Source organism: Bos grunniens, chromosome 9 (genome assembly GCF_055505025.1).
Source record: "Bos grunniens cultivar Pamir isolate PY7600 chromosome 9, Bosgru_T2T1.0, whole genome shotgun sequence".
NCBI classification, from domain to species: Eukaryota; Metazoa; Chordata; class Mammalia; order Artiodactyla; family Bovidae; genus Bos; species Bos grunniens.
In genome coordinates, this window is record NC_141173.1 from 30779330 (window position 1) to 30792038 (window position 12709).

Below are 12709 nucleotides of genomic sequence, written 5' to 3' on the forward strand. Positions count from 1 at the left end.
ATCTTTACTTGAAAGACTGTCTAGCATTTTAATAAAGAAATCAGTAAGTCTGCATATAAAATGTAAATAAAATATTAACATGCTATGTTTTCCTGCTTCTCATGTTTTCTTGTTTACATTAGATCAGCAGGCATAAAAAGTTTGGTTATGGAGTTTTGGTTACACAAGTGGCATCAACAGCAGCAGGTGCGATAGCCCTACGAAATTCAGGTAAGTTCTTTAAAAGTGTAATTTAAATAAAATGAGCCAGTCCAGACAAAATTCAGCTGCCATGAACAAGTGTCAACTATTTCACTCTGAAGTTCTTCACAAGTTAGGCCGTAGGTAAAAGAGTGTTAATGGTATTTCCTTCTTTTCTCTTCCATGAAATCCCACTAGGAATTTTTTTCTGTAAAATATATACAATTTTTTCTTTCCTCAGAACAGTGGTACATAATGAACCTAGACTAAGATATACCTAATGGCTTTAAGAACCCTTCACTTTATAAATCAAAAGTGTGTCATCTTTTCTTGATATAGTTCCATCTGATAGGCTTAATGCTCAGTTTCAGTGATTTATATATGAATCAAGATTTATAGTCATAATAGTTGTTGCATATACATATCATTTTCTTATTCCCTTTTCTCTTCCTTTCTTGAAAGATTCTCACCCACTTAATTTTCACCACTATTTCTGGAGTTTATAGTCAGCATGTATTATCTACTACAGATTGGATTTTTAAGATGTTCAAACGTTGAAGATTTAATGTATTGTAAAGTTAACTGAACCCTGCACCAGAGACCAAATGTAATCTCTGATAGAGATGCTGTGATTATATTTAAACCTTAGAAGTGAAGAATCATAACCTCAGTGGTCACTATTGAGTCTATCCTCAAATGAAAATATTTTTCTATGATATATCTAAATCTTAAGTATTTTTTGGCTGAACTTTGGACTGCTTATATTATGAAACATATTTCTTGGCAGAAGCTGTCCTAAGCGAACCACTTACTGCTTTACTTAGAATAAAATCCAATTTATTTATAGTACTCAGGGGCACGTTAATGGAAACATTTGAAGACTAGATTCAATCCCAGATTTCCCTGTTGGTCGAGTTATTAAGCTTTAAACCTTATAGTATCCAGCTTTCCTTGAAAGGATTAAATGCAATTTTTCATAGGACAAAGGAAGGAAGACTGACACTGCCTGAGTCCCTATGATGTCTTAGGTACTGCATTAAGAACTCTCTGTATATCGTTTCATTTATACTTTACAGCAACCTTTGAATGTAGCACTTTTTCAGTTTTCACATTGAGAACTGATGCTGTTAGAATTCAAAAGATTCAAAGATATATAACTTAATAAGCTGGCAGATTAGTAATTTGAACCCTGATGGTCTTGATTTCAGGGCCTATATATTTTGTTACACTAGAAACCCATTCTGCTCTAATGTGTTGTTGCTGCTGCTGCTGCTAAGTCGCTTCAGTCGTGTCCAACTCTGTGCGACCCCATAGATAGCAGCCCACCAGGTTTCCCTGTCCCTGGGATTCTCTAGGCAAGAACACTGGAGTGGGTTGCCATTTCCTTCTCCAATGCATGAAAGTGAAAAGTGAAAGTGAAGTTGCTCAGTCGTGTCCGACTCTAGCAATCCCATGGACTGCAGCCTACCAGGCTCCTCCGTCCATGGGATTTTCTAGGCAAAAGTACTGGAGTGGGGTGCCATTGCCTTCTCCTAAATTACTGATTTTATGATTAGGTGTTTTGTTTTACACTTTTCATATGCTTTGATTCCTCATAAAGGAATTTGATAATCAAACTCAATAGTCACTTTCATTTAGATATATAGTATCTGACTCTGGAAAATTTGAAGATGGTATAGAACCAAAAGTTGTATGAAATAGAGAACTGTTCTAAGCATATGGAAATACAAAAGGATAGTTCCATTAGAGAAAGAGAAGACAAGTACACTCTTTGGTTGCTTATGGTGTCTCCTGATACCTCCTTCCAGGCTGCATTTCAGTGTTAACTCATTTGCAGAGTAACGTGTAAACTTTTTTGCTTTTTTTCAGGAAAACATGATGACAGAGATTATTGACTAAAGGATTAAAAACTGGGACTCAAAATTCAGTCCCCTGGGGGAATAGTTTTGAGAGTTTAGTCATTACATAATTTAGTCATTACATAGTTTTATCATAAGCATATATTAACAATATCAGCACTAATTTCTACCAAGGTTAGAGATTATTTCTTATACAGGATTCAAGTATGTCTTTTGTCATTGTGGAACGGTCTCGTCAGAAGGATAAGTATGTCTTTCCACCACAATTCAAAGAAGTAATATACTATAAATATGATGTAAAATTCTTCTTAGGGTTTATTAATGCACTTATAACTGAATTATGGGCCAATCTGGAATGTGGAAGAGATGATGTTAGAGTAACCCATCCCAGATCTACTCCAGTGGACCCTATTGACCAAAGCTGTCAAAAGGTAAGAAATGATTTATCTAATAATGTATAGATTTTAAGTATCTCTCAAATTGCTTCATCCAGACTTTAATCTATATTCAGTTACAACCAGCAGCCTTTCCTAAGTTTGTCCTAACCCTCCTTTCTTTCATTTCTAACTTTGTGTTTCTAAAATAAACTTATAAAAGACAGAAATACCAGTGTTCCTTGGGAATTGTCTTGCAAGGACATTCTTTTTTTATGAATTCCTACTATATTTTATACTGTAATTTTTCTCAGTTAATAAATATATAGACATCAGACAAAATAATAAACATGGACTTAAAGGAACTAGAAAAAGAACAAACAAATGCAAATTTAATAGAAGGAAAGAAATAATAAAAATCAAAACAGAAATAGAGAGTAAAAGTGAAAGTAGAAAAACAACAAGCAAACCCAGATGTAACAGAAGAAAAGAAATAATAAAAATTGAAACAGAAATACAGACTAAAAAACCAGTAGAAAAGATCAGTAAAACTATCAGCTGATTTTTTGAAAAGATAAGCAAAATTAATAAACCTTTAGCTAGACTTCTCAAAAAAAGAGAGGACCCAAATAGGTTGGAAATGAAAAAGAACTTACAACCAGTATCACAGAAATCATGATATTACTATGGACAGTTATATGCCAATTAAATGGATAACCTAGAAGAAATTGTATATTTCTTGGATTTTACCCATCTTTCAAGATTGAATCAGGAATACAAAATATAAACAGTCAGATGACCAGTAATGAAATTGAATCAGTAATTTTTAAAAGACTCCCAACAGACAAAAGGCCAGGATCAGATGGCTTCACAGGTGAATTATATCAGACATTTAAACAATTAATCCTTCTCCTTCTCAAACTATTCCATGTTTGAGATGAAGGAATATTTCAGAATTCAGTCTGTGAGGCCTACATCACCCTGATTCAGAAACAAGACTATGAAAAAAATATATAGGCCAGTATCACTGAAGGTAGTTGCAAAAATCCTCAATAAAATGCTGGCAAATCAAATTCAACCATATATTAAAAGGGTCATACACCATGATCATGTGGATTTATCCCAAGGTTAAAATGATGGTTCAGTATCTGCAAATTAGTTGGTGTGATAGACTACATTAATAATTGAAGGATAAAACTCATATCATCTCAGTAGGTACAGAAAGAGCTTTTGACAAAATTCAACATTCATTTATGAAACTCAACATTCACCGATGTATGAATGGATAAAGAAAATGTGGTGTAGGTATAGAATGAAATATTACTCAGCTATAGAATAAAATGAAATCTTGCCATTTGTGACATGAATGGACCCAGAAAGTATTATACTAAGTGAGAAAAGTCAGATGGAGAAAGACAAATACCATATGATTTCATGTCTATGTGGATTCTATTTTTGGGGGGGATTTAATTTTATTGTTATTTAAATTTTAGGAAGCAATGATGTGGCTTCCATATACAAAGAGGTTCATTTAAAAGTTTTAGTCCAGTTTCTCCTTCCTTCTCTCTATAGCTTTGCTTTTGCTGTATGCTAGACAATAGCCCTTGGAGAAGGCACTGGTGACCCACTCCAGTACTCTTGCCTGGAAAATCCCATGGACAGAGGAGCCTGGTAGGCTGCAGTCCATGGGGTCGCTAAGAGTCGGACACGACTGAGCGACTTCACTTTCACTTTTCACGCATTGGAGAAGGAAATGGCAACCCACTCCAGTGTTCTTGCCTGGAGAATCCCAGGGATGGTGGATCCTGGTGGGCTGCGGTCTATGGGGTTGCACAGAGTCGGACACAACTGACGTGACATAGCAGCAGACAATAGCCCTACATAGTTATGTAAATTTAAATTAAAACTAAAAGTAAAAATTCAGTCTCAATTACGTTAATCATATCTTAAGTGCTTATCTGTAGTCACATGTAGCTAGTGACTATCATACTGTACAGTTTAGAACATAAAATTTCCATTTTATGTTCAGAAATATTTATTTTAAATATTTAAATAAAATAGTTAATTTTATTTAAATATTTAATAAATATTTAAATAAATAAATATTTTATTTATTTAAAATATTTTATGTTCAGAAATATTTTATTTATCACAGAAAATTTTATTGAACAGCCAGGACCATGGAGCTAGGGTAATACTGTTAAATAGTGTCTGAAGATGACTTATTTTGTAGTGAGTAATCTTAGCCTGTAAATAAGAAAATGCTATTCGTTCTGCTATCAATTTTTTGATTATATGTCTTTGACCAAGACACTTCACTTCTCTGGTCCTCAAGTTTTCTCATCTATTAAATGATAAATTGAATTAAAATATTCTTTCCATTATCTCAGTGTTCTGATTTTTGTGAAAATTCTTTTTTTCCTTTCCTTTTTTAAAATTTACTGATTTTTAAATTGAAGGATAATTATTTTACAGAATTGTGCTGGTTTCTGCCAAACATCAAAATGAATCAGCCATAGGTATACATATGCCCCTTCCCTTTGAAACTTCTCCCCACTTCACTCCCCATCCCACCCCTTTAGGTTGTTACAGAGCCCTAGTTTGAGTTCCCTGAGTCATACAGCAAATTCCCATTGGCTGTATATTTTACATATATTAATGTAAGTTTCCATGTTAACTCTCTCCATAGATCCCACCCTCTCCTTACTCACTGCCCCCCACCCCCGTACCCATAAGTCTGTGTTCTATGTCTGGGACTCCATTGCTGCCCTACAAATAATTGCATCAGTACCATATTTCTATATTCTGTATATATATTAGTATATGATATTTGTTTTCTCTTTCTGACGTACTTCACTCTGTTTAAGAGGCTCTAGGTTCATCCACCTCATTTGAACTGACCCAGATGGATTCCTTTTTATGGCTGAGTAACATTCCATTGTATATATGTATCACAGCTTCTTCACTCACTGATTTGTCAGTGGACGTCTAGGTTGCTCCCATGTACTAGCTATTGTAAATAGTGCCACAGTGAACCTTGGGATACATGTGTCTTTTTCAATTTTGGTTTCCTCAGGGTATATGCTTAGTAGTGGGATTGCTGGGTCCTGTAGTGGCTTTATTCTTAGTTTTTTTAAGGAATCTCCATACTGAGTTCCTTAGTGACTGTATCAATTTACATTCCCACCAACAGTGCAAGACTTTCCTTTTCTCCACACCCTCTACAGCATTTATTGTTTGTAAACTTTTTGACGATGGCCATTCTGACCAGTATCAGATGATATCTCCTCTTAGTTTGATTTGCATTGCTCTAATAATGAGCGATGTTGAGCATCTTTTCATGTGTTTGTTATCCATCTGTGTATTTTCTTTGGAGAAATGTCTATTTAGGTCTTTTTCCCGCTTTTTGATTGGGTGTTTTTCTGATATTGACTTGTATGAGTGGTTTCTATATTTTGGAAATTAATCCTTTGTCTATTGTGTCATTTGCTATTATTTTCCCCCATTCCGAGGGTTGTCTTTTCACCTTGCTTATAGTTTCCTTTGCTGTGCAAAAGCTTTTAAGTTTAGCTAGGTCCCACTGTTTATTTTTGTTTTTATTTCTATTACTCTAGGAAGTAGATCATAGAGGATCTTGGTGTGATTTATGTCTCAGAGTGTTCTGCCTATGTTTTCCTCTAATAGTTTTATAGTTTGTGATCTTACATTTAGGTCTTTAATCCATTTTGAATTTATATTTGTGTATGGTGTTAGGAAGTGTTCTAATTTCGTTCTTTTATACATAGCTGTCCAGTTTTCCCAGCAACACTTATTGAAGAGGCTATCTTTGCCCCATTGTATATTCTTGCCTCCTTTGTCAAAAATAAGGTAACCTTAGGTGTGTGGATTTATCTCTGGGGGTTCTGTCTTGTTGCATTGGTCTGTATTTCTGTTTTTGTGCCAGACCATACTGTCTTGATGACTGTAGCTTTGTAGTATAGTCTGAAGTCAGGAAGGTTGATTCCTCCAGCTCCATTCTACTTTTCAGGATTACCTTGGCTTGGGGTCTTTTGTGTTTCCATATGAACTTTGAAATTTTTTGTCCTATTTTTGTGAAAAATGCCATTGGTAATTTGATAGGGATCTCATTGAATCTGTAGATTGCATTTGGTAGTATAATCATTTTTTATTTTAGTGAAAATTCTTTATGTGTATGATCTTCCAAATTTCTGAGACTAGTGAACTAGTGAACTGCCAAGAGGAAAACTTAATAGTTACAAATAAGTGCAATTAATACAATAAAAACTAAATATATAAGTATTAACAGAATATAGGGCTTCTAGATGTGAATGGACTTAATAAGAAAGCCTTCTATAAAAATGTGGCAAACTTTTGAAAGCTTATAAAGTAACATAATAGGTCAATGGGAGGACTAAAGGGAGTTCCTTAGTAGGAAAAGAAAAGTTTGTATATGTGGCAGTCACTTGAAGGAGACTGCAGGCAGATTGATTGACTGCAGTGATGACTTCAGGCTGAGGAAACTTAATGGCAACTGAGGCTTTTGCAACTGAAGAGAAGAAAAGTGTCAATAAAGTGCCTTGAAAGTCATGCTAAGGACTTTAGATCTGATGTTTAGTACTGGACAACCACCGCATACTTTTGCACAGGGCATCCAAGGAATGAACTGTGCCTGAAAAAAATATTCGGATTCTTGTCAATGAGAGAAGAACAGGAGCTTAAAGTTTTCATGGAGAGATTAACTTGGTAAAATTGCATGAGAAAATGAGCTGATTTTGATAGGAAAAGCCACAGCTTTTTCTAATTAACTGTAATTATTAATAGATTACTTGAATTTCCAGTGAATGTATCATCAGGTAAAGGCTGAAGATAGCCTTGTGACCTGAGTGCTGTAATATATAGAATTCTTTATCTTGCTCCAGAGCCCTGAAGTATTATATTTTCTTACACATCAGATATAACAATGCAAAGAATGAGAAAAATGTATCATTTCATTATTTTCAGAACCAAACTGTCAGAGATACATGATATTTTAAAACATTTTCCAACTCTCAGGTACATTTTCTTATAGTTTTTATTCATTGTCAGTACATAGATTATTGTTGATGTTAACTATTTTGTACTTATCATAGAAGCATATATTTCAGTTTTATGGGTTGATTAGACTTATTTTAAAAACTCCCATTTGCATTAATGACTCTTCAGTGGATGTGATTGAGAAAAAAAATGAACCATTTGAACAGTTTTTTTTCTTCCCACCTAGTCTTTTCTAGCACTGGTGAACCTGTTATCTTATCCTGCTGTTTTTGAGCTGGTTGGCAATCAAAGCCTTCCTAATAAAGCAGAATATTCTCTTCGTGAAGTCCCAACAAGTGTTATTGTAAGTTATTTTCTTTTAATCTTTCACTTTTATAGTGCTACTTTTTAAGGTGTGTAGTAAAAATGCAATGTAACAGAAAAAAATGGTACAATAAATCACATTTGAAAACCTATTTGATTTATTTACCTATAAGTGAAAGTGAAGTCTCTCAGTTGTGTCCAGCTCTTTGCAACCCCATAGACTGTAGCCTACCAGGCTCCTCAGTCCATGGAATTTTCCAGGCAAGAGTACTGGAGCGAGTTGCCATTTCCTTCTCCAGTGTAGAATATTCGCTTCCAAATTATCTGTAAATGGAATCTTTGATCCTGGATGTCTAAAAATGGCAGCACCTATTGCAATAACAACGTTAACGTTAGTTTGAGTAAGCTCCGGGAGTTGGTGATGGGCAGGGAAGCCTGGCGTGCTGCAGTCCATGGGGTCTCAAAGAGTTGGACATGACTGAGCGATTGAACTAAAAGGTTTCCCAAATAAGGAAGAGATCCAGCATATATAAAAGTTAGTGTATTAATTATTTTTAGATGACTCATGTTATTAGTCACATGATTATTTCTCCTTCATTGACTAAGATAATTAGGGATAAATTGTATCTAAAGAGTCCAATATGTTTTCTGCTTATGTTTTAAATGATCTGTGTATTACTGCCCTATGAGGGCAGTATATGCATATTTATTTAATTTGAAACTTATTTTATATTCATATTTCAAAATGGGTAACTTATTTTAATCATTCAAGTGTATTTAGTTACTCATCTTTTGTTAAATTTATGAATTAAACCCCCATTTGTATTTAAATACAAATTAAATATGTGTATATATGCATTACTAAGGAATCATTTAATTCTGAAATCCCAATCATTGGATTTATCTTTTGGTCACTTTGTCCAGTGTGTTGTTTTTCTTATATCATTTTGACCTTTTGAATTCTTCTAATTCTTGTTTACCCTAAACATTTTATTTTCAAGAATTTGCTCTACTTTGGAAATTTTTTGATAATTTATATGAATGAAATACAAATAAAATATTTTTCTCTTTGAACTTTTATATTCTTGAGGTGTCCCAATTTTAGCTTATACTTACTTGTATCTTGGCACTTCTTAAGTAGTTTTATAATTAACCATTTATATACCTGTCTTCCCTGCTACACTGTGAGGACCTGAAAGCGAGTAGAATATCTTGGTCATATTTACATCTAGTAATAACTGGATCCAGTGAATGGTTTTTGAAAGTATTTCTAATATTATTGCCTTTATTGAAATCTGTTATGGAACACAAGTATTATATTAATACAAATGTGCTGTTATTTAATCTAGAGCAATGGCTTGAGTGTTTGTTCTCAAGTTTTTGTGGATATGCTACAGTGCCTAGTCAAAAATACCTGTCCACTTAGGTAAAGGATTTGTCCTTAATATAATCTTAAAATGATTAACTGCATATAGTTTTGATAGTCCATCTTCTTAATGACACTACATTTTAACCCTGTAAATGAATCACTGCTTCCAATCATCATTTAAACAAGTATAAACACTTATTAAAAAAAAAAATTCCCTTGATCTATGTTGTCTTTTAGCTATCACCCTATAGTTTTCTTTGTCAGAAAGTATCTTAAAAAAATTGCCTATATTTCAATTCTCAACTTCTTTCTCTTGTATCAGCTCTAGAAGTCACTGTAATCTGGAGTCTTGTTCTGCCAAAAGTCACTGATAAATACGTAATTCCCTAATCTAATGGAACCTTCCCCTCAGTTCAGTTCAGTTCAGGCGCTCAGTTGTGTCCGACTCTTTGCGATCCCATGAATTGCAGCATGCCAGGCCTCCCTGTCCATCACCAACTCCTGGAGTTCACTCAAACTCAAGTCCATCGAGTCGGTGATGCCATCCAGCCATCTCATCCTCTGTCGTCCCCTTCTCCTCTTGCCCCCAATCCCTCCCAGCATCAGGGTCTTTTCCAATGAGTCAACTCTTCGCATGAGGTGGCCAAAGTACTGGAGTTTCAGCTTTAGCATCAGTCCTTCCAAAGAATACCCAGGGCTGATCTCCTTCAGAATGGACTGGTTGGATCTCCTTGCAGTCCAAGGGACTCTCAAGAGTCTTCTCCAACACCACAGTTCAAAAGCACCAATTCTTTGGCGCTCAGCTTTCTTCACAGTCCAACTCTCACTCCATACACGACCACTGGAAAAACCATAGCCTTGACTAGATGGACCTTTGTTGGCAAAGTAATGTCTCTGCTTTTGAATATGCTGTCTAGGTTGGTCATAACTTTCCTTCCAAGGAGTAAGTGTCTTTTAGTTTCATGGCTGCAGTCACCATCTGCAGTGATTTTGGAGCCCAAAAAAATAAAGTCTGATACTGTTTCCACTGTTTCTCCATCTATTTCCCATGAAGTGGTGGGACCGGATGCCATGATCTTAGTTTTCTGAATGTTGAGCTTTAAGCCAACTTTTTCACTCTCCTCTTTCACTTTCATCAAGAGGCTTTTGAGTTCCTCTTCACTTTCTGCCATAAGGGTGGTGTCATCTGTATATCTGAGGTTATTGATATTTCTCCCGGCAATCTTGGTTCCAGCTTGTGCTTCTTCCAGCCCAGCATTTTTCATGATGTACTCTGCACATAAGTTAAATAACCTTCCCCTGTATTTAACTTAATTTACCACATTGTGGCATTTAATGGAGTTGATTCATTCCTCCTCATTGTCATTGTCTTCTGTGGCTATGGCACTAGTTCTAGTTCTCTTACAGCTTCTGTGGTCTCTTTTGTGGACTTCTCTTCTGCTGTCTTATGTCCTTTAGGTTCAGTCAGTTCAGTCACTCAGTTGTGTCTGACTCTTTGTGACCCCATGTACTGCAGCACATCAGGCTTCCCTGTCCATCACCAACTCGTCAAGCTTGTTCAAAGTCTTGTCCATCATGCCATCTAACTATCTCATCCTCTGTTATCCCCTTCTCCTGACTTCAATTCTTCGCAGCATCAGGGTCTTTGCCAGTGAGTCACCTCTTCACATGAGGTGGCCAAAATATTGGGAGTTTCAGCTTCAGCATCGGTCCTTCTATTGAATATTCAGGACTGATTTCCTTTAGTATTGACTGGTTTGATCTCTTTACAATCCAAGGGACTCTTAAGAGTCTTCTCCAACACCACAGTTCCACATCTTTAGGTTCATTTCATCCAATTCTGTGGCTTTGGTTGTACATTCACAACTCTCTGAACTGTATCACTTACTTGACTGCCAGGACTATACCCATAATCTACCAGATAATGGACATTAGGAAAACTCATAGAAATCTTAGATTTAACCATGTCCACAACTGAATATTATGTTTTTCTCTGTCTTAAATCAATTCCATTTCTTATTTTTCTATCTCAACGTATGGCACTATCATTCACATAGTTGAATGAGCTACAAACTGGAAAGTCATTTTTGACTCCTCTTTATGGTAGTTTTTACTATTTATAAATTTTTCTCTCCTTCATGACTTGATCTTATTTACTTTATTTATATTAAGACTACCTTAGTTTAGACCTTTGTTTCTTGTCTAGATTACTCCAGTGATATGTTAACTGTTTTTTCTTCCAGTCTTAGCTCATAAGTTATCCTCACAATAATCCTTTAAAAGTGAAAGCCAGATGCAGTCTTTCTGTTTTTTTCCTTATTCCCTTTTTCTCTATACACAGTCCATGCTCCTTCGCATTATCTAATATCTAGTGTAGTCTGTATAGAAGTTTCCTCTGCTGTGTCAAAGATGTCTTTGTTTTTTTTCAGTTTCTCAAGTCATGATCCAAACAAGGTCCACATGTTGCATTCAGTCATTATATCCTTTTCAGTCATTTTCTAAAACATTTTCCCCTTTTTGTTTCCATGCAGTTAACTTATTGGAGAAACTAGGCTACTTTTGCTATGAGTTGTACTAATTGTTTCATTAAGAGATGTGAAATGGTGATTCTAGTCTGTCGTTCTTTTCTGTATTTAACTGAAATTATTTAATAAAGGGAATCCTGAAATACAGTTCTTTCAGAAATAGCAAAATAAATGCTTGATATTTTAATTTGCAGAGTAATAAATTTATGTTCTAGTAATCTGTAAAAGGGAAGTTTTATGATGGTTATTATCATAATGAACTTCTGGATTTTACACATATATTTCAACTCAGTGCAGTCATTATTGCTTTTGATGGTCAAAATATTCTTTCATTGTCTACTGACTCCTTTTGTTATTTGGTAGTTTTATTTATTGATTTATTTGATAGGATATTCCAGGCTCATTGTATACATTTTCTGGTTTAGGCTTTCTCCTCTTCTATTTTAAATATCCCTTTGTCTTTTTCTTACAAGAACACCGTCATTAGATTTAGGGCCTACTTGCTTAATCCAGGATGATCTTATCTGGATTCTTAGTTACCTCTGCAAAGACCCTTTTTCTCAATAGGGTAACAGTCATAGATTTTTGGGATTAGAACATAGACATGCTTTTTCAGGGATAGTTACCATTCAACTCACCACTCTGGCAGAATGGCATTTTCATCTACCTCTTGTCTATAGACTGAATGTTTGTATACCCCCAAATTAATTTATTGAAACTTCATTCCCAGTATGATGATATTTGGAGGTGGGGTTTTTAAGGGGTGAAGTGAAGTGAAGTAAAAGTCTCTCAGTCATGTCCACCTCTTTGTGACCCCATGGATTATACAGTCCATGGAATTCTCCAGGCCAGATTACTGGAGTGGGTAGCCATTCCCTTTTCCAGGGGATCTTCCCAACCCAGGGATTCAACCTAGGTCTCCCACATTGCAGGCAGATTCCTTACCAGCTGAGCCACAGGGGAAGCCCTTTGAGGGGTGAATAGTGCCTAAAAAAAAAAAAAAAAAAAAAAACCGTTGCCCCTTCTGCCATCTGAAGACACAGCAAAAAATAACTGTCTGTGAGC

General features: G+C 35.3%; 1 protein-coding gene across 12 annotated transcripts in view; it reads left to right on the top strand.

The window, feature by feature from the left end:
• TBC1D32 (TBC1 domain family member 32) overlaps positions 1–12709 on the top strand; it is a 207197-nt gene that overhangs the window by 79915 nt on the left and 114573 nt on the right. For all 12 annotated transcript variants that reach the window (XR_015132336.1, XR_015132337.1, XR_015132338.1 and 9 more), the window contains 3 exons: positions 123–210; positions 2352–2470; positions 7674–7790. Coding sequence is in view for 9 of the 12 variants with exons in the window: in XM_086316349.1 (XP_086172475.1) it covers positions 123–210; positions 2352–2470; positions 7674–7790 (324 nt within the window). In the remaining 3 variants the exon portion in view is untranslated. The remainder of the gene's footprint in view (positions 1–122; positions 211–2351; positions 2471–7673; positions 7791–12709) is intronic.